Below are 23,000 nucleotides of genomic sequence, written 5' to 3' on the forward strand. Positions count from 1 at the left end.
AGCCACGCTATTAAAAAAAAAAAAAAAGGACCAAAATCTGAGATTCCTAGTAATAATTAGGATCATTTTTTACAATTTTACAAAGCAATAATTTAATGGCCTAAGAGCAGCAATATCCACTGACTACATTCTTTAAAGGAAGAGGGCCAGGAAAAGACCATGTAAGCATCTCCCTGCCCTTTGTAGGGAGGTTTCACAGGAATTTAAGGGACAGAAGTAAGAAAGGACCATATTATTAATCCTGCTTTCAAATGAAATTTCAAAGCAGTTGGTTCTGCTATGAGTGACTGATGATTGGTAACTTGCAGCTTCAGCTGGCATCCACTGGAGATTTTATGCACACACTTCCTGGGCATCTGGCAAGCATACTCTGCTCTGAGCTTTATAGGAGTCAGACCAGAAAAAAGGGCACAGACACACAAAAGCTGATTTCTCTGGGAAATCAGGGACACGCACAGGGACACACTGCGTGCTGCACTTTTGAAAACAAAACTTAAACTGCACTGATTTTTTTAAAGCACCATTAAGTGGTTAGCCTTTCTCTCCAATGTCTTTAATTTTCAGATTGAAAGCTAAATGAGAAAGCTGAGCATTCCATGAGATGCTGAATCAAGTCAGGGCAAACCCTCAAGTCAGTTTAGGACCTGGGTTAAAAATAAAACGGGGGTGGGGGGGGACGGACAAAACTTGACTAAAAGATAAGTCAGGGAAAAGAAGAATAAATTATTCCATGGATCTAGATTTAAAATTCTTTTCTTTAAACATTTTTTTAGTTCTGTGTTTGACTGTATATGGGTAGATGCCTATATAGTAGCTATTAAAAAACACATACACTAGGTAGACCCTTAAAAATATCTATTCTACTGCTTTTCAGTGCTTTGTAACATTACTCAAAATAGAATGGGCTAAGAGAGTACAAATATTCAGATTTTGGAGAAAGATATAAATGAAACTGTGCGTGCATCCCTAAATGCTATTGCTATATTTCCAGGTTAAATTCCTTTTAACGGGTTCGGTGATGATGCACGTTAAAAGCTCGTCTTCAAGCAGCATCTAGGTGGGGATGAAATCACTTCCATATATTCTTATTACTGACATACATGAGAACTGTAAGAGTTCTTTACAGTCGTATAAAATACTGCTTTGGCAATTATAAACGTAGCAATTCAGGTCTCCATTATCTTGTCTGCAGCAAGTACAGATGAATTCTTACAGCAATACTGACTCCTGCATAGAGAGTCCATCCCGATTTCTGTAGTGATACGCTGGAGGTGAGGGCCCTGAATACTGAAACCCGGGGGAGGTGGCGTCTTCCAGAGCTGGGGAAGTTCTATACCGCACTGGACCATCTACGGAGACGCAGGGGAGGGAGTGGTCCTGATAGGGGGCGTGGTGAAACGTGGGGTGTCTTGGGAAACTGCTCAGGTGGCCACGGTTGACATCTCTTGTCCACAGCTGTCCGTGCATCTCTGGTCTCCACGTGTAACCAACTTCTGACCATTTTCTGTTATCTGGCAAACAATCTCCTGGAGGAAGGATGAATTTCCCATTCTTTGGGGACCCTGAATTGCCTGAATATCCGCCGGCACCAAGATCAACAGGGAGAACTTCTATTCGACTCGATGGCTGGACCACAGGAGTCGGGCGGCTGTAAGATTTCTCTGGAGAAGCAGTGACGGAAAGCGTGGAGCCGTAAGGTCTGCGGGAAGGATTTGTGTGCGCCCCAGGGGGAAACGGGAAGCTGCTGTTGGCGGCGGGGACCCGTTTTGGAGAGCTGCTCTGGTAGGTGGGGGGGTTACTGTACGAAGGGGGGTGCGCGGCCCCGTGATCTTCCCCGTCTGGCAGGAACGGGTGCTGGACGTAACTCGAAGGCAGGACTTTGAAGGCGAACTTGGGCGGGGCTCTGGACGGGCTGGCGCCGGGCTCGGCGGGCCTCCGCGGGCTCTGCGCCCGCGCGCGCTCCAGCGCCTCCTCCACGGCGCCGCCCGGGCCGTCCTCGGGCACGTTGTCGTACTGAGAGGCCGTGGAGCCGCGCTTGCCCTCATCTGCGTCCAGCACCTTCGTCTTCTGCCTCACGTGGGGAGCCCGGGGGTCGGCGAGCGCGGGGGGAGCGGCCCGGCTCCGGCCTTCCACGGCGGACTTGGCGGTCTTCTCCAGAACCGCGGCCTCGGAAGGCTTGTGCCACCGGGGCGCGAACTCCTTCCGGGCGCGCGAGGTGGCATTGCTGTTCTGGTTGGCCGCCGCGTGGTTGTACCCGGAGCCGTCCTGGGCGCCCGGCGGGGGTCTCCTCTGCGCCTGCGCCTCCGCCTCGTCGCGAAGCCGCTTACCCTCCTCGTCAGACAACTTCCGCCGCTGCTGCCTCGCCCTCTCGGGGGTGCCGGTCCGGCGCGGGTGGGGCGGGGAGGGCTCGTGGGTCTTGTGGGGCGAGCCGCTGCCTCTCCGACCGCCAGGGTGGGGACTCGACCTGCCCACGCTCCTCTGTCCGTTGCTCAGGTGAGTAACACCAGCCGACTGACCTTCAGGGGGAAGCTGCCCCAGAGGTTTCTTTGGAAATTCATCCTCTTTGCCTAAAGGGAAAGACACATTCGTAAATGCCATATGTGCGTGAGCAAACAGTACCAAACCTAAGACCTACATCAGTGAATCACTGCGTACTCTTCAGTTGCGCACTCAACATGCATACCCACACAGAGACATGCAGCATTTTAGCAGCTTAGGAAAAGCATTTTTTAGAGATTGACACGAAAACATCCCCAAACTCAAAAGTCTTATTAGGCAATGTGCAGATGGGAAGATTTTATATAACCTTATATGAGTAGTAAGAAAAAGCGATAGTGACTCAGTAGTGTCCCACTCTTTGGGATTCCATGGACTGTAGCCCACCAGGCTCCTCTGTCCATGGGATTTCCAGGCAAGAATACTGGAGTGGGTAGCCATTCCCTTCTCCAGGGGATCTTTTGAACCCTCAGATCAAAGCTGGGTCCCCTGCACTGCAGGCAGATTATTTACCGTCTGAGCCAACAGGGAAGCCCCATGAGTAAGGGTCATAGAATTGTATAAGATGATGATTAAATTTTGTTAAGCTATATTATTACCTGCTTTTTCAAAAATGCAAAGCTGATATTCTCATTTCTATTCCTAAAACAATCTTGCAGGTCAGTAGTTCAATGTCTTACCATTACATTCCTTCCACTTAAGCATTCCTCAACTAAAAGAGTTTAGAATCTCAGTAAAATAGTTTCTATCAACTTCAAGCAAGTCTGCCAAGTTTAAAGGTCAACTGATGACCAATTGTGACTCCAAGTTGTACCCAAATAGCTCATTATTATTCTCTCAAGTAATTCCACAGGATAAAAAGAAAAAATATTCTATACTTCCAAATTAGTATTCTAACAAATTAATATTCTATCCTACTTTAAATGCAAAAAGAGGAAAAAAAGAATTAAAAAACAGAAAATCATATTAGATACTTTTAGTTCTACATTTCAAATAACATCAGAAAATTAAAGAGGAATTAAAGGAATGTGCATTTAGTAAACAGTGTTTAAAAACAATCCACCATAATATGGACACCTATAAATAATGCCATCTTGAAAAGATGACAGACTTCACTTTTAAAAGTTCCAAACTTTAAGATATATGCTTTCTACCTGTCACTACAAAATCATACATTCTCACTTAAAAATAAGTTGTCTCTCTCTTCAAACGTCCCCCCACCTGACAAATGGTTAGGAGGAAGCCATGGGTCCACAGCTGTGAACAGGCAGACGCCACCTTGCTTTCATGTAGCTCATGGTTTAAGTGAGGATAACTATTATTTACCCACATATCATAATTTTAAGATATTAAAATAGTTCAATGAGCTTTTCTTTGGAAGGGAGCAGAGAATGATGGTAAATAACCTTTAAATAGATGAGCTGCCAGAATCAGAGTTACTGAGCTAAAAATAAACTTTGTGTTTCCCTAATTCAGTGGGTTTTTTTTTAAGTTTTTAAAAGGAAATTCTCTTTCTCAAATGAACTCTCATATGAAACTCCAAATAAAAAAATATAAACAAAGCTGCTCTAGGTAAAGTGGAAGGAAGAAGTAGGGAGGAAAGAAGACTAAGAGAGAATTGAACATCTGGGGAAAATAATACCACATCATATCCTGTCCCTATGTTCTCATATCCAGAGATTTCCATCCTGAAATCTTCTGGATACATAAAAGGCATGGAACAGCAAAGACTAATAGGATGCATGGTAAAATGCAGAATTACAAAGATAAGGCCTGTATTTCTCAGGAAAAGGAATGAAAAAATGAAGAGAAAGTAATAGACTGAGGTGGTAATTTCATGCCTGAAGCAAAATGGAAAGGTATGTGTTTTACATATGAGGGATTTTTAATTTTACAATATAAAGAGTAAGCAAAGTATTCACCTTACACTTAACATTACTTTATATTCAAGCCAATATACACATCTCTAAGAAGAGACATTAATATTCTATGCATCTACACATCATATTAGAATTAAAAGAAAATTTTAGCATGTTCCATTTACTGAATGGTCAAGAGGCCAAAACCCACACCGGGAGGGAAAAAATCTGCAACTGTTCTAAAACATCCAAAAAGTAGCTTCTTAAAGGTCTTTCACGGTCACCCATGATACATCTCCCTTTCACCTCAGGAGCTGACTCCACTCAAAGTGCAGTCCTACTTATTTTGCAGTCTAGTGTCTAAAATAGTAACAGAATCACAACCAAGGTTTTGACAAAATGTCCACTCATTCATATGTAATTAATCTTAATTAGAGTAATGATGTATCACTCAAACAGTACAGAAACATAACAGTTATAAATACCCAAGATCTATATAGCTAAGAAACAAGATATAGCAGGGTTTGGAGGAAAAAAAAAAATTCAGTGCAAACAAAAGGACATGATGTCTATAACTGCTGAATGTCAGTCTCTCACTAGGAACGAGGAGTCTCTAAGAGGTGACGATGAATACCTCAACTGAACAAAGATATTTAGAGGATACAGCCCCTTAGCTCCCATAAAGATTCTAAGTAGGAAAAAAGGAGAGCACTTTGAAAGATGCAATAGACAAGCATATAAGAAAGAGCCTTCTGAAACCTAAGTGCTTGAAAACCCTCACTCCTGCCCGTATCATGGACAGTACCGAAGGTTAAGCCAGGAGGCCGACGCGGGAGGGGCAAGCGTATTCCCAGGCACCAGGGCCGGACCGCAGTGCTGGGATCCGCATAACTTAAAACAGCATCAGACAGCAGCTGCTGTCCACAGGGGCCTGTGACCGGGGAGCAGGGCAGGGCCGTGACTCCGCACCCACTTTTGCCTTCTACCAGCAGTCGCTGACAGATGACATGTGGGTCATGCCACGTTCAGTGGATTCCTGTGACTGACCCAACCCCTCTGAACAGCGCAAATCCTCAGCAGTTCAAGGGCAAGCAAATGTACACTTGTTCACGTTTCTAAGGGCCTCCGTGGCAGTGGGAAGGGCCCTGTCTCTCGAGGAGGGACCAAGGAGAAGGAAGGGAAAGAGGGGAGGGGAAGGATGGGCCAGAATCAGGGAGAGTAATGGGGGCGGAGGGAGGGGGGCGGGGAGCGGGGAGATACCCACAGCAGAGCGTTGGCCCTCCTGAGGCCGCTGCTGGACTGAGTGGGGCCCAGGCCTCACCTGGCAACTATAGCAGCAAAACCCAGGGGCCCTGCGCCCAGGAGAGCTGACCTCCGTGTCTAAGTACAAGATCAGGAGAAAAATATTCCCCAACTTCATTATAAAGTGATTCCTTTCTGAAGTACATATACCATTGTCTCATGTGCTGATAAATATTATTTCTCTGCCCTTTTCCCACACAAGTAGATCCGTATAAGCATTAAACATTCTTGGACAATATCTTTCACAGATTCAAACTATTCAAACTACGCACCCCGCCGCCCCACCCGCCAACGTGCCTAATACACACACTGCTGCCTTTGGTCTTTCTTTGGTTTAAATATCTCCTTTCACCCCTAAGCAATCGGATATAGCTAAAAGACTGAAGCATAATTGATGTCAAACAGATGGCTATAAATAGGCAATAAGTATTAACATTTATTATCCATACTTTCATTCTGGACTTCCTTTCAATAGACATGAGATTGTGTTCTGCTCACCTCACTTTAGCTCCTTGCCTAAAATTCTATTCTTCACTTCCTCCCATGAAAACCAGGAGTTTAAATGAAGAAGTGGGAAAGCAGCGTGATTCCCATCACACACAACACGGACGCTTCTGTGAAAATACCACACTAATGACGCTTTTCACTAGGGTTCCATCACATAAATGGTAAATATCTTTATGCAACTGCCAAGAGTTAGACTACTCTGCTCAAAAAAAAAGAAAAAAGGAACTGTAACTCGATATATTTCAGAATAAAGGCAAACAGTTTCTTATTTTTCTTGAATAACACTTTTTTCTTTAAAACAACAACAAAAAAGAACACTCCTTAGCATCCCTTGGAAAAAAAAGGGGGGGGGGGTCTCTAGTCCCTTCTGGCTCCTCCATCTTTCATCTTACTCAGGTCTCTGTCACCACCCAGTGGACATCACACGCAACTACAAGTCCCTCAGACGGCCTGCCTCGGAAGACCGCAGCGGCCTTCTGAGAACATCAGCCTGGAGAGTAACCCAGCTCCGGGGTTATTTATCCACCCCTCTCCTTTTATCCACCCCCCACCCCCTCTATCTCTGTTCTACTGTAAAAACATCTTACAAACTACTGCCACCAAGTTTCCTCGTGTAGATTGGGGTTGAGTATTTTCTAAAAGTTATTTGAGGGATTAGATGAGACAATGTGTGGAATGTGGCACAGAGCAGACATTCAATAAACACTAGCTGCTAGTTAGATGCTAAATCAGTCCATCCCATTACACAGGTTTGGATATTTTATTCTCATGTTTAAGCAGCTCTATTATATATATTTTTTCTATCAATATATGTGTCTTTTACTAAAACTTGTTTTAAACTTTTTAAAAGTAGGTAAGTCATTTAAAAATAAATGTTGGGATAGCAAGAATATAGTTAGTAATTGCTACTCCAAATGCATTCCCTGTGACAGGAAAGAATTAGGAGAAAGGGACAACACTGCATGAGAGAGGAGGGACCTTCCGGAGCAGAGTGCTGGCCTCACAGGGCCCAGGCCCACACGCAACCACTGCAGTGACGGCTTAACTTCTGGTGAACCCTGATGACGCGAAACAAACCTCGGAGAAACACCAATTAGACTCCTTGTACTTAAATAACTAAAAGCAAAGCATCTTGGTTTTTAGCAAAAGTGTGTTCTGAAAACTTCTTTCGACTGTGCTCTCTGCATTTTCTTTTTTCTTTCCCTCTCATCCGGTACTGCCCTTCATCCACCCTTCCCTATTTACCCTGTTTCTACCGCTATTATGACTCTCTTCATACTCTTGTTACTGCGTAAATTCTGGGTCTCCTCCATGCACCCTGAGAACAGAAGGAATGTCTCTCTTTTTAGTTGTTAAATCCCCAACACAGCACCTAGCAGAAAACCTAACAGGAGGCACAGGAAGATGTTTTGGAATAAGTGAATAAAATATATTATCCACACTGCTGCTGCTGCTGCTAAGTCGCTTCAGTCATGTCCGACTCTGTGCGACCCCATAGACGGCAGCCCACTAGGCTCCCCCGTCCCTGGGATTCTCCAGGCAAGAACACTGGAGTGGGTTGCCATTTCCTTCTCCAATGCATGAAGTGAAGTGGCTCAGTCGTGTCCGACTCTTAGCGACCCCATGGACTGCAGCCTACCAGGCTTCTCCGTCCATGGGATTTTCCAGGCAAGAGTACTGGAGTGGGGTGCCATCGCCTTCTCCGTATCTACACTGCAGCATACTGCAAAGAACCAGGGATAAGCAGTCAGGAACCTCAGACTCGGACTCTGCTATCTGCAGGTTCCGCGGGCTTCATATTTATTAGCATTTTAGTATCAGTTTCCTCTTCTATAAAATGGGACTTCTGCTTGCTCCTGTACTGCATGTGGTTTTACAAGTGATGGTGAAAGTAAAGAGTGCTGATTGTTATGGTAACTTAAAGCCATGATTAACTTCTGTTGAAACAACATTATCTATCTATTAAACTTCCTAATTTTCCCACTAGGAGAAGCAGATTTAATGAATATTTGCTCGCTCTTAAAATAATGCAGCCATAAGCAGGCAACAAGACACTGATTTACATGATGTCATCAGAAGTATGCGGACGTTTTCACACGGCAATGGGCCATGTTAATTGCACAGTATCTCCTGATCTTAACTGTAAGTTATACATAAAGCCTCTGGCTATTTCCTTACCAGGCTCTGGAAGGTCAAGCTTTGCCCGCTTCAGTTCTGCCATAGAAATCTGGAGCTGCTCTATTACAAAGTCATCTTCGAAGAAAAAATCCTTTGCCAAGGTCTCCTGAAGAAATTCTACAAGTTCTTCCATGGACAGTCTCATTAGATGTTCTAAGAAAAGACGAGAAAAATATACAATGGCTGCTTTAGGTTGAAAAGATGACATATTTTATTCTGATGTATATTTTTAAGAGTGCACCGCGTACAACTTCCAAATGGCCTTGTGAATGTCACCAAAACTCAGTTAGGACAAAACTGTTTCCTGATATTAAAGCACAGAGAAAAGCAGGTCAGAGAAAAGAGCAGGTAGCCTCGGGGGACTGGGGAATGGTGAACGCTGCTAAATACCTTCTCACAGGTTTAAGAATAACCATACCTGGGTATTAATATTTCCCCAGAGCAAGAGTTCCTAGAGACCGGAAACTGACAAAGACTGCCCAGGAAGATGTGTGTTTTCCTGATAAGGGCTGTGACTGCCACAGGCATAGCCACTTCTAGGTCTGTATTTTAACTGTCTCAGAATTTCTCAGAAATCTGGGAGGCAAGAATTCTACCACTAAACCACCAATGCCCCTCTCCAAATTTCCTGAAAATCTGGATTATTAATTTTATCTGTATTGATACTTATGCCAATGCCCTACAAGCAGATGTGTGTACATGCATTTCAATTTACAGAAATAAATGATGCTTTACACATTATTCACCTCTTTGCTTTCCCCCAGTCAACGGCGTGTATCATTGATACCTCTCACTTCAACAAGTATGATTTTATGCTGTCACTATTAACAACTGCCTAAGAATCCACTGTGTGTACGCTCTAAATTTATGAATAACTGGTCTTCTAATACTGGGCATTTAGGTTGCTTCTTTTTTTTTTTTTTTGTACTGTTTAAAATCACAGTGTGATTTTTTTTTTTTTTTTAATAACAATGCCTCTAAATATTGGTAAGGGAATCAGGAAAAAAACAAGAAAAAATCTTAGGAGCCTCAGGTAACTATTGGCCCAGACACAGTTTTTGAAGCTTTATATGATGAAGGAATTTCATGTAAGTCCTTGATCTCTGTCTTCCTAATGAAGAAAATAAACACAACAGCAAAGTTTTCCAGAGTTTAACCTAATGACAGTAGGATATAAAGTAGTTGTTGTGTTTAAGGTTAATTTACAAAGAGTAGAGAAACTTTTTACTTGTCAAAATTAATCAAGAGTCATAACTGAAACACAATTTAAGAGGAGGAATAGAGTTTTGGTGCTTTCTCACTGCTAAAGAATGTTAAACTAGTAAGTATATCACTTTAACACAGAGTATGCTTCTGTTCTACATCTTGGTCAGTTCATAATCCAGAGAGAAAAGAAGGACATGGTGGGGAGAGGGGAGGGAGGGAGACTGACTGACTTCCTGCGGTTCTGACCACAGATCTGAATTTTGGGAGACTCACTGCCAAACTGTTTCATCTTAGGGCTGTGGTTTGGTGTTGCGGAGGCAGGGAAATGAACCTCAACACTTCTGAATCCTCTTCTCTCAGAGTAAACAACACAGATGTGATTTTAAAGTTTCAGTCTTATCCAGAATTTGAATAATCTGGTGCTCCTGGAGACCATGCTTTTCAAGTAAGCAATCAAACCATTTCCTATCAAAGTAACAAAGATGTTCTTAGAACAAAGCCACAGTGGGGAGGAAAACTACAGAACACAACCCCAAGCACTCAGCTAGTGTATCACTGAGGTGGGAAACTGAAGAGATGACCACTCAAGAACAAGGCAAGAGGGCAGAGTATACAGTGAACGTGAACTCAGGCCGTGCCGCAGGCTGGAGGTGCTGGGTGAAGGCACCCATGTGGAGCTTCTCTTCCCTTCTCTGCATGGTCACAAAAGGAATACCATAAGTTTTAAGGGTAGTTTAAGACTTTAAGATGAATAAGGTCCCTCATATTCATAAAGAGCAACTCTCACTTCTTGACTTTCAGAGTAAGGCACAGCATATCCTATTTACCAAGCCCTTGCAATATTGCAGGGATTCCCTGGTGGCTCAGACGGTAAAGCGTCTGCCTGCAATGCGAGAGACCTGGATTCGATTCCTGGGTCGGGAAGGTCCCCTGGAGAAGGAAATGGCAATCCACTCCAGCACTCTTGCCTGGAAAATCCCATGGATGGAGGAGCCTGATAGGCTACACCCCATGGGGTCGCAAAGAGTCGGACATGACTGAGCGACTTCACTTCACTTCTTGCAATATTGCAACTGAAGGCCTTCTGCTACATTTGGACAACTGTGGGCCTGGAGGGTACTTGCTACAGAGGCCACAAAGCAGCCAGACAGGGAGATAGGGGAGGGTCCCCAACTCTGGTCTACGGTCTGGGGCTGGATGCTCTTTTCCTGGTGAAGCAATCACAGAAAACGCCCTCTCTAGACCTGTTAACTAAAGGGCCTGGCTTCTCTGGTCTCTCCCTTTTCCTATTAAACTTAAGAATCAGATCAATGAAAAAAAAAAGAATAAAGGACATCCCCACACACACACACCATGGAAACAAACAACTAGTAGGAATATTAGTAGTAAAACCCACATACTGCTGCATTCTACTTAAATGTGAAGATGGAACTGACACAGAAAAGAATGAAAAATAAATAAGTAAATAAAAAATTAAAAAAAAAAAAAGAAAAGTAAAGAATTAAAAGACATTTGCAAGCAGTAAGCTTCTGGTCATGAGGAAGAACCAATGAGGGAAAACCAGCAACTGAAGATAATTTCTTCACTGATTTTAAAGAATTTTTAAACTCATTACTAAAAGGAAATGACCTTGAAGTTGGGTGGGTAACGAGAAGTCAAGACTTAAAACAAGGCTAGATTTTTGTGAAATCTTTATAATTAAACGCTTTCTTACTTCTGTGTAATTTTAAGATTGTGTAAGACATAGCAGTAAGAACTCGTTCTCCTTCGAAGATATAGATGTCCCATATTCTGAGGTTTAGTGTAAAGGGCGTCTATAATTAAAAACAAAACAGAAATAAGATGAACAGTTTGTCCTCATCTGGTATTTTTAATTTTATGATTGGACTTTAAAAATAAACACTCACCCGATCAAGGAAACATTGAAAAAACCATTTCATTGTGTAAAAACTTGTGTAGACTTCTTGCGAATCCTGAAAAAAACAAAAATTCCACAATTTCTGGATTGCTGCACACAAAACACGGCAATATAATAAATACTAGAAGTTAGGCAGGTTGTTGGAGGCAGCTGTCACAGCTGAACAAAACCATTCATTACAAATTTCCCCTGTGCTGGAGTATTTCCACTTTTTCTCTTCTGACTCTCTCTTCTTCTTCCTCAGTTGTACTTTTGAAAATCATCCTGAGAATAAACCCCTCATAAGATAAGACTGTAATACAATACTTTGATTCTTTTAATATACTCTAAAAGGAAGCATCCTTGCTTTACTAAATTACTATATTTTTTCAGAGGAGTATGCATGTGATTCACTGAGGACGAGCCTGTATGATCCTTAAAGTATTTCAGTGCAAATACTTTAGTGCAATTAAAAAACCTCCTAAATCACTGAGAAATCACATATCCTTAAAAACTATATTGTTTGTATTACTATATATCAGCTTCAAAGGCGACTGATGCTATGAGTTAGGGCTGTGATAGTTCATTGGTACTAAATTTCACAAATCTAATGTCATTTGAGCAACTGGGAACTGTAACCGCTCGGTAAATGGAATGGATGAGACGGTGCACCAACAGAGTAATGGGGCCCAATGGCTGCACTCAAGTCTTCCAGCTTTATTCTTGGTATAGGTGGGTGTAAGTCAAGGTCATATCTACCTACCAAGTGCTGCTTAAGCTTGGACAAAAATTTATTCAGTATTTTTTCATGATGTTCTTGAAACCTCAAGAGTTTGGGAAAACCATGGACAAAAAATCCTAGAATACAAACATAAAAACATACTTCATAAATAATAACAACAGAAATCCCTAGTTTAAAATGCAACATATTTCTTTTATCTTTTAGCTGTTAACAACAATAAAAACAAACCTACTAGTTACCCAAATATTTTTACTTCTCTCCAAGGAAACAATTATGTGTAAGCTTTGATTAATAAAAACTTATAGCCTAGTATGTGTTTGCTAAGGATCGCCTATCACCTTGTAAAAATATAAAAGAGGACAGAGTATTTCTGAATTAAAAGGGAAACTAAGAAAGTACGAAAAAATGGAAACTGAAGCTTTTTATCAAGATTATCTGTTTACTTGAAGTACTGGGTGATGTCTTAAACACACACTTCTATAAATTATTCTAATCTTGATTACTTATTTTGCCTCCCCATTATATATAAAACAAACATTGTATTACTCTTTTCAGGCTTACTCTAACAGTATCATTAGAGTAACCATGCTTCCCAGGTTAATATCACTTTTTAATCCTTTTTATAAGTGATATTTAACATAAGCTAAAACATACGGGCACTGTACGATCAATGTTAACATAGTCTATCTGAAATGATTATGCAATACAATCTATAAGACTTCTAGGAAGTAACTGTAAATGGGAAGTTAGTATTAACTTTGTGTATGTAACTCATGGAAATTTACATCTATTTTTATTCACAAGTTTCCTTTCAGATATTCTAATAGTCCATTAAAAAGGGCACATACACAATGAATTTATGATTTCTCCATATGGGTTTTTCAGCCTGGGTTCTAGGTAACTTCAAAAGACGTTAATAAGTGTCCTATGTTTTTAAAAGAATCCAGGAGAAATACTGTATGTCACATATACCCTTTTTTGCATATGTTCACAGGCATATGAGCTTCTGAATGTTTCTCAGTTGTTTTATAGCCTAAAGACACTTGTTTTTTCTTGGTTTACCTCATCTCCCAGACTTATCTGATTTTGGAGTCCAATATTTCCCCACAGAACACATGTTTCCAAAACAGAAAACTATGTCCCTGCAAGAAACTGAGGAATACTGCTGGGAAGAACTGCTTTATGATCCTTAGGGAAGGGCTATTTCTTAACTGATTCTCAGCTTTCTAAGGAGTGTGTAAAAGTCTCCAGAGATAGAAAATTCCTCCCCTAGTAATCCTTTCTGGTGAAATGATTTCATAAAAAAAAAATCTATATGTGTCTCTCTCTCTCTCTGCCACTTTCACGGCCAATTTGAGAGGAAGAAACTCAAGACAAAGTCTGATTCTAAAAAAGGCAATTCCTTCAATAATAAACATGAGCTCAAGGATGCTAAGACAGCCAACACCGCTTCCCTTTTCAGTGGGGTTCCAGACTTGGTATTTTAAATCTCATGCTTTAGCCCTCACATTACACTTCTGTGAGTGATAACAGCTTCGTATACGAAATGCAAAGAACTGAGGTAACTTTCAGTTATAAAATTTCATACGCAGATCTAGAAACAAATATCTCTAGGTACAAACTTATCCATAATAATGACCTAAACTGCTTTGTAAATGTAAATGTTAGAATAGTAAAATAAACACTGCTTTGTAGATTAGTGTGGGGCTTCCCAGGTGGCACAGTGGTAAAGAATCCACCTGTCAATGCAGGAAGCACAAGAAATGTAGGTTTGATCCCTGGATCAGAAAGCTCCCCTAGAGAAGGAAATGGCAACCCACTCCAGTATTCCTGCCTGGGAAGTCCCATGGACAGAGAAGCCTGGTGGGCTAGTCCACAAAGAGTCAGACATGACTGAGTACACACACACATAGCTGAGACTGGTGACAGTAATTACTGAAAGCAGGCTATCAGGCTTGTTAAAAGAGATGGATTTTCTAAAACTGGACAGTATTCCACATAATTACACACTACTTAAGCTGTTAATATCCCACTGTACTTCCAAGATTATCAGCAATGCCATCTCACGCTAAAGCAAAATAAAGACTGATAAGGAAGAGTTGTGTTTCCTCAAGATGCCCTTGGCAACATTACTATTGAATGGCAGCTCAATGTAATGTGTCTTACTACTGGAGTCCACTTATGGGATGCAAAGTGTCCAGAAACACTTATGCAGACAGTATTTATTTTTTTTTAAATCCACAGCAAACACTGAAGGAGATAGCTAAATGCAAACCTATACACACACACACAATGCTTCAACAATAACCACATGGTAAGAATGTGAGATTTAATCAGCTATGGAAGGTCATAGTTTTGAAAACATCACTTTAAAACTGTGGCAGGTTCCCCACCACATGAAGCTTCAACGTTCACAAAGAGAATGATGGTCCATTCTCAGAGTGATTAGTATTAAAATTGTTTTTAATTTGGTATTATCACACTCAATGGCATTGAGAAAATAATTTTGCATTATATGGACAAATGCCACTTCTTTTTCAAGAGAAGTTTCAATCCAAACTCTCTCAAGTTAAGTTTATTGCATATGCTTGGCAAATATAATAAAAATATTATTCAAAACAGTGTAATAACTTGAAAACCAAAAAATTACGTAAGCTTTGAAATATCAAAGTGCCCAGAATATGTTACCAGCTTTTTTCACTGTAAGATGGAATCAACTTTAGGCCTGAAAGAACTAAAACAAATATTTGACATACCAAATTACTGTGGACCTTTCCTTTAAATACCTCAGTGTCATTTCTCAATTAATATTCTCTGACAAACTGGTATAAATTGCAATATCCAGTCAACAGTAGACATTTCACTGAAGGCATGACTGTCTAACAGTTTCGATCAAAAGCTTCCAATAATTCAGTTTTTCCTAAATTCTTCCAAACCTAGTTTCTCCTAACCAGGGCAAGCAAGGAAAGAATTTTAAAACGTCAATAGTATATGTTGTAGTAAAGACGAAGGAATATAAATCTGAACAGAAACGTTCAATGAAGAAGAATTAAATAAGGAATTAGTAATAAGTACTAATGAATTAAACTCGCCCCAGACAAGTTTCTATACTTGACTCTACCAAGCATCAGCCCCGAGCCTGACTTTGTTCGAGCCTGTCTGTCTCCCCTCCCTGTTTGTTGCTGATGGCCCCCTCAGGGTCCTCTTACCATGCATGGCGTGTTTGGGACCTGAGAACAGCTTGACCAGGGCCCAGAAGGCATCTTCCTCATTCATATACATGAGGAGCAAGGCTGTGATCTGGCTCATCCCCTGACAGTATCCAACCTCCTAAAGAGAAACAAGAACAGAGAAACCGGGGGTTTAAGACCAAAGTACATGTCCATGCAGGTGTGAAGAACTGATGTAGAAAACAGAAATGCCTTAATACATTACTTAATGTGCAGTTCTACAGAGAAATGTTACAATCTTCACAGTACCGAGCCACATGCTATCAAAGACTATGTTTGTGTTGAAGAATAAATGCAGAAGTGTGGACAAGGCTAACCTGAAAGGACTTTATTGACCTCTGCTCAATACTGTTCTTACACCTTCTGTAAAGAGCACTGTTTCTATTTCTGTTTTATGTGTGATTCTCAGCTCAATATTCCTCCTCTTTGCTCAGATGCTGGCAAATTTCTCTCCTTGCACAGTTTCCAGTTGGCTGTCTTTTCTCCTCTAGATTTCCAGATCCTTACAGAGACACATTCTGGGGACCCTTTCAGTTTAAGCCCCCTCCCTGAGAACTGCCCATTCTCCCCATAATTACACATAATGACACTTATGTGTCATTTCACATGGCCTTAGGGATCCATGTCATGACACGTGAACTACAGCTCATGGGGACGAGGCGCCTAACCCCAGGGAACCATTAATTCAGCTGCATGACAATTTTACTCATTCACTAATCACATGTTTCTCTAGGAAAACTGAATAAAGCCACAACTACATGCATGGTGGTATGTAGCTGAACAGAATGCCCACACTGAGGCTATGGCTGCAATAGCAGCCTAAGAAAAACAGATAAGCAGGCAAAGAGAGACATCTGAAGAGAGAAACAGTATAATGAACAGTTTCCAGAGACAATCAGAGTCACCATGTGGCCCCGAGCAGGACAGAAAGAGGAGCTCTTCTCTCTGTAGGCTTCTCACCCTCCAGCTCCAACACCCACCCCCAGCTTCATTTCTATGAGATGCCCCTTTAATCAGTTCCTTTTTAACTTGCCCTAGTTTGACTGAATTTCTGTTCCTTGTAACTTAAAGGTTTTGATTACAATAGAAATGGTACACTTCAAGGTTCAAGGTGTCCTTCCTGGAATCCAGTCAGCAAAGCATTTACTTGGCATCTATACTGGCGTTGACACTAGCTGATCTCTTCCTCCAAATCTCTCTCCCTCAAGAGTAATCAATGCCTTAAGAATAACATGTTCTAATACCAAAACGTTTAGTTTTGGCTTACTCCAGGAGGCAGCAAGTAGGTACCTATGGTCTGCTATCCGGACCTCACCAAATAAATGAAATGTGATTCTGAAAGGCAACCTCCCAGGGGAATGAAGAGTCACCAAGAATCAAGCAGAATTAATCTAGCCACTACTTCCTGCCCCTCTTGCCCTGCTGATTCCCAGTCCTAAGTGCTTAAAATAAAAACAAGAAAAATAACACCACAAAACAAAGCAACCTGTAGTAAGGGGGGGGAAGTGAGCTTTGCTGTCATGCTGTGATTCTTCCCACTTTCCGAGCAACTCTGCTCTGATATCCTGGGGCGGATGAGGGAGCCTTGGGAAGGTCCACACAGACCGTCCAGTCCTGAGATGAAGCAACACAGGCTAAGGGGGCTTTTCCAGGAAGGAGGCCCAGAGATTTCCTCCAGGTGCTCAGAATACAGCTCAAAGAGCTGTGGACAGGCAGGCGCTGACTTACCGTATTATAAATAGAATATGCAGCAAGAACGTGGAACAGGGATTGTTGCCTAGAGGAAAGAAATTTACATCGAACACAATTTAGTTTTTTCACCTTTTTAAAATTAGGAACTTAAAAAAAAAAAAAAAACAGTTTGACTGATGATAGATAATCCAGATAAAGCTACTATTATTATAAAGAAATGACCCCAAACTCAAATTTAAACAATACTCTACACAGCCTAAACTTGAGGCTAGATAACACTCATTTTGACAGGATTTATAACAAAAAGCACAAAGTACATCACCATGTCTTCAATTTGGTGTCCCCTTTCTGTTCTCATAGAATCATCCCCACAGAAGGGGCTGGCCGGATGGAGCTGTGGACCAACATTCTGAAGCCTCCTTCACAGGGCCAGCATCCTACAGCACCTTGCAGTGGGGGGGACATGTCCCCTAGGGGGCAGTGTCCGCTGGAAATCAGCTTCCAAGACTGGCATCAGGATTCAGGGCCCAGGATCCAAGCGTGGGAACAGGAGTGGCTCCACCCACTGTTACGTCTTGTCCACTAACAACATGTTTGCTTTCTGCTCCATCAACCTTAGGCTCGGCTGCTCTAGAGGTCCTGGCTCCAAAGAGAGGAGTGTCCCCACTAGGAGACAAACACTTCCACTGAACTGGGAGCCAGGTTGCCCACCCCTACCACTATGGGCTCCTCATGCCTCTCAATCAGTAGACAAAGGAGAAGACGAGTGTACCGGCTGGAGTGACTGATCCTGGTCATTAAGGGGAAAGGTGAGCTGCTAGGACATGGTGGACGTAAGCAAGAGCACGTCTGGAACACAGAGAATACTGAAGGTGCCTCTAGAGTATAACCAAACCCAGTGATTCAAGTCCACGGAACGCCACCACAATCAAATTCAGGCAGGACTGCTAATGGTAGACTCTTCAGGAATAAAGCTTTAGGGCCCCCAGCAGCCAAAGTACCTGCTGAGGGCAAAGGGTACATGGGATGGGAAGTGGAAGGTTAGTTATGACCAGCAGGGACCACATGCCCAGTCACGGAGATGATGACTACATCTGTTATGAGTATTTTTTCCTTATTTTGGTATCAATATGTTTGTGGATATACATATATATTTTTAATGTGCTTTGTTCCATCTCTTTTCCCTATGTCCCCATCTACCATTAGATGTTTCATAATAGCTGACTTTATATCACAGCATTTAGGTTATACATATCAAAGCAAAAAGAGTACATATCCCCAAGGACTCAGCATCATTCTGTCGGGAGGGGGTTGGCATAATTTGAGTTGTAAGCAGAATAGTTGTGGAAGTACAGAATATTATAAGGAAGTACAACTTTATTGTCTTTATTCAAAAATAAAGTTGATGAGTGTGGTCTGTGATAGTGAGCTTCTTCTGTGCACTTGGAGGGGCTGCAATCCCCAGATACACAAACTCTAATGGAGGTGCGGCTGTGAAGCAGGTCTTTTGTAAACGTAACCAAAACACACAATCAGTTGACTTGAAGTCAGGGAGATTACCCTCCATAATCTGGGAAGCCCTGGTGCAATCGGTCAAAAGGTCATAAGAGCTCCTAAGGCCCTTCCTGACATCTGCACCATGGACCTTGAACTTGCTAGTCAGTTCCGGCACACTGGAACCCAATTCCTCACAGCAAATCCCTCAGTTTACATCTCTTACTGGTTTCTATTTCTCTGGGTGAACCTTAACTGATACGGAGGACAGCAAAACTGTACATTTCATTCCTAAACAGTCACTGTCGTTTTATTCACTCATTTCCCTTTTTTTAGTTTCACCCATGCATGGAATCAAGGGTCTAAGAATGCATTTATTACTGACATGGTTCTCAAAAAGTAACAAAATCTCTCAGTTCTTTTCTGAGATTTTTAATAAGAGTATCTACCATATATTTAAGAATTTCTAGATCAAAAAATGACATTATAGCAAATAATATAGCACAGATATGTCAAAGATTAAAAATTTAAGCTAACTTATATCCTAAAGTTTACATGATACGGACCAAAGGATCTACCAAAATTTAAACCCTCAGAGGTGGAAGCAAAATTATCACCTATATAAGATATTCCAAACACTCACATTTCAAGTTGATAAAGACTATTTGTAAATGCTATTCATAGTTTATAGTATTAAACTTTACTTACTTCACACCGTATCTGTCTCTAAACATGATATGGTCCCTAAATGTGCGGTTGACATCAAGGTCTATCTGTCTGATATCAGGCGAACAACCCCGTGCTCTGTGTTTTAATTTCTGGAGGGAAAAAGAGAAGAAAGCACATTTTAATGGAAATCAAATGTCAAAAAGTCTATGACAAACAGGAAAATAATTCTCATTAAAAAACTTTTTAGATTTAGGAAAGCCATTTCTATGGTTCCAAAATAAAAACAATATAACAAGATGCACAGTGAAGGGCCTCCCTCTGTCCACACACCACCACCCTGCCTGGCCTCCTCCCCTCCAATCCTCTCAAGACAGCTAGATTTTCATTTGGATGGAAAATGTTTGGAGTTTGCGTTGCTAAGACTCTTCCCAGGCAAGCCAGGCAGTTCACGGCGATTCCCTTCTTCTTTCCAAGGCGATTCCTTTCTTCTTTCCAACACAGCGTTCTGGTTTGCCTTGGGGCTTATCACTGCCCGGCCTCCCGTTTCTCAATGGGCTTGTTTTCTATGCAGTGTTGCTAATTTGACCCAGGTTCACTTCAGGCTGCTGTCAGCCTCTGGCACCTCCTGTTTTCTACTCCCCGCAGACTCGGCTCCTCGGGCCTTCGGACCAGCTGCTCAGTGGGACTTCTCAGGGGTTCCCCTTCACAAACATCTGCTAGGCCTTGCTTTGCTTAGGTTTCCTGGCTCCTGCATCTCACATCTTTCTTGGTTTATTTCCTTGTTCTGAGGAGCTCAGCCTCCAGTAGATTTTGTGAAAAGACGTGTGGAAGATCAATTTTTGATGCTCTGAATGTCTATTAAGTCTACCTTCTTTCTTAGCTATTTGACTACTTTAGAATTCTAAGTTAGAAAATATTTTTGCTCAAAAGGTATCACCTTCACTGTCTTCTGGCTTCCAGTGTTGCCATTCTAATTCCTTCTTCTTTATAAGAAAGGAACTTCTATCTCTAAGTTCTGAAACTTGCAATTTCTGTGTTTGGTCTGGATCTATTTTTAACCACAGGTTTGGGCATTTGATGGATCTTTTCAATCTTAAAAACTCATTGAGTTGAGTTTTGACTTCACAATCTATTTTCTGGGAAACTTCTTCACTTGTCATTTTCAAACCCTCCTCTAGAATTTTTCATTTCTATTATCATCTTTTATATTCATAGGCTCTGTTGTTCTCAAATATTCCTTTTATAGCATCCTATACTTGTTTTATGGATGCAATATCTCTTTTTATCCCTCTGAAGACATCAGCAATAGCTCTTCTGTTTTTTTCTTGCTCTATGGTCTGTTTCTCATAAGTTGCTTTTTCCACTTGTTCCTATTTTCCATGCTAGCTCCTAGCTCCTCTCCTCACTGTCTGCTTGTATTTGAAAGAAGACACAAGAAAGCTGATGGAAAGTTATGTGTGCAGACGGGCTTCACAACTGTCTTCACTGGAGAGTGGTCCAGCTGCTTTCACTGGGCCTCCCCTGCAGTTAGGAGTTTGGGGGTTATTTTCTTGGGCTGGTCAGATTCCTAGGGAAACACGCTTCTGATCCCCCCTCAGGAGGACAAGTGCCCAACTGCTAATGTTCTGGCAGTCAAGTGGAGGGAAAGGCTGGTCTTCCCCAGTTCAGGGCATCCACTCCCCCACATTTTCCTCCATGTGTCTGTGCCCTCTCCAGCCCACAGGCCCTCTGTTTCTCATCCTCCCCTTCCCCAGAAAGGAAAGGCTTGACGAGACATGATAAAATATGCTTTAAAATACAATTTAGTTGAAAAGGAGAAAAACACCCAAACACATCTATAATATGAATTATTCTAGAGGACAAGAAAACTTAACACAAAAAAGACCTCATGACAGAAGCAAAGCCCAGTTAAGCAGGTAAAAGACAACAGAACAGAAAGATTACTTATGCCCCAGAATGGTGACAAGCTAAGGGCAGAATACAGGAAATTAAGGATATTTATCTTAACAAAAGGAGGTAAGCAACTTCCTGGGTAATCTGAGACTGAGTCCATGAATGTCACAATAATAAAGAATAAACACTTACTTAAAAGAAATAGGATCCAATGAGCCTATAAACCTGAGGGCAGAAGTATAGTGGAAAGCACCTGGATGAAAAACTAGCCACCTCATTGTGGGTCTGGCCGACAACACTCTTCAGCCTTGCTAAGGCTTCAGGTGAGGTTGTTGACCACTGTGGCCAGACCCCTGCCATCTGTGACACAGATCACAAGACCCCAGAGAGACAGATAACAGTGAGATACAGTTAAAAGAATGGGAGAAACAGGAGGTAAGAGCACCGGCTCAAGACCCACCACTATTTCACTGTTTGAGAAAAATCTTAGTAGATGAAGGAAAAGTAGTTTTATTCTCATTGAATTTCCATAACATCTTACAGAAAAACCCAAACAAACTTTCCGGCCAAATCAATATCTAATCAACCATTTAAAATAATTTGAAACTCTAAAATCCCAAGACAAAAATTCATAATCTGTGGAGGGTCCAAACAATTAATTTAAAAAGTCTTATTTTTTTTAAAAAAGTAACTGTTGAAGAAAAAAAAAAAAGTAACTGCTTAAATTAACCAATATTTATAACTTTACATCTTGATGAAAAAAATTTTTTAATTTATATTTTATTGAAGGATAATTGCTTTACAGAATTTTGCTGTTTTCTGTCAAACCTCAACATGAATCAGCCATAGGTATACATATATGCCCTTTTGCCACTATTATTCAACATCATTCTGGATGTCCTAGCTACAGCAATCAGAGAAGAAAAAAGAAAGAAAAGGAATCCAGATCAGAAAAGAAGTAAAGCTCTCACTGTTTGCAGATGACATGATACGGTACATAGAAAACCCTACAGATAGTATCAGAAAATTGCTATATTCACTGATTAGCTCTAGTAAAGTTGCAGGAATCAAGATCAATATACAGAAATCATTTGCATTTCTATATACTAACAATGAAAAATCAGGAACAGAAATTAAGGAATCAATCCCATTCACCACTGCAACAAAAAGAATATCTAGGAATAAACTTGCCTAAGGAGACAAAAGAACTGTACACAGAAAATTATAAGACACTAATAAAAGAAATTAGAAACAACATAAACAGATGGAGAGATATTCCATGTTCCTGGGTAGGAAGAATCAATACTGCGAAAATGACTATACTACCAAATGCAATCAACAGATTTAATGCAATCCCTATCAAATTACCAATGGTATTTTTCACAGAACTAGAACAAAAAAATTCACAATTCATATGGAAACACAAAAGACACCAAATAGCCAAAGCAGTCTTGAGAAAGAAGAATGGAGCTGGAGGAATCAACCTTCCTGACTTCAGATTATACCAGAAAGCTACAGTCATCAAGACAGTATGGTACCGGCACAAAAACAGAAACATAGACCGATGGAACAAGATAGAAAGCCCAGAAATAAACCCATGCACCATGGGTACCTTATTTTTGATGAAATTTTACTTATACATAAACAGGAAGGTATCAAAAGAGCATTCTGAAGTTCCTTTTCTAATTAATACTGGGTTTAAATTATAAGTTTTCTTCATTTCAGTTATTCTAACTTATTCTATTTATATATACTTTCAGAGGAACATTTATTTTTAGATATACATTTCTTATTCCTTCCCAAGGTTAATATAAAATTTAGGTTTTAGAAAGGCT

At 41.1% G+C, this 23,000-nt stretch overlaps 1 protein-coding gene across 1 annotated transcript in view; it reads right to left on the minus strand.

The window, feature by feature from the left end:
- Positions 1-1,209: 1,209 nt before the first annotated feature.
- The window catches only part of USP6NL (USP6 N-terminal like), a 99,250-nt gene continuing 77,459 nt past the window's right edge, over positions 1,210-23,000 (minus strand). The window contains exons 7-14 of the mRNA XM_052651090.1: positions 19,312-19,421; positions 17,146-17,194; positions 15,397-15,517; positions 12,209-12,303; positions 11,456-11,521; positions 11,263-11,362; positions 8,343-8,495; positions 1,210-2,567 (exon numbers count right to left, since the gene is read on the minus strand). Coding sequence (XP_052507050.1) covers positions 1,210-2,567; positions 8,343-8,495; positions 11,263-11,362; positions 11,456-11,521; positions 12,209-12,303; positions 15,397-15,517; positions 17,146-17,194; positions 19,312-19,421 — 2,052 coding nt within the window. The remainder of the gene's footprint in view (positions 2,568-8,342; positions 8,496-11,262; positions 11,363-11,455; positions 11,522-12,208; positions 12,304-15,396; positions 15,518-17,145; positions 17,195-19,311; positions 19,422-23,000) is intronic.

This window comes from Budorcas taxicolor, chromosome 13 (genome assembly GCF_023091745.1).
Source record: "Budorcas taxicolor isolate Tak-1 chromosome 13, Takin1.1, whole genome shotgun sequence".
Classification (NCBI taxonomy): domain Eukaryota; kingdom Metazoa; phylum Chordata; class Mammalia; order Artiodactyla; family Bovidae; genus Budorcas; species Budorcas taxicolor.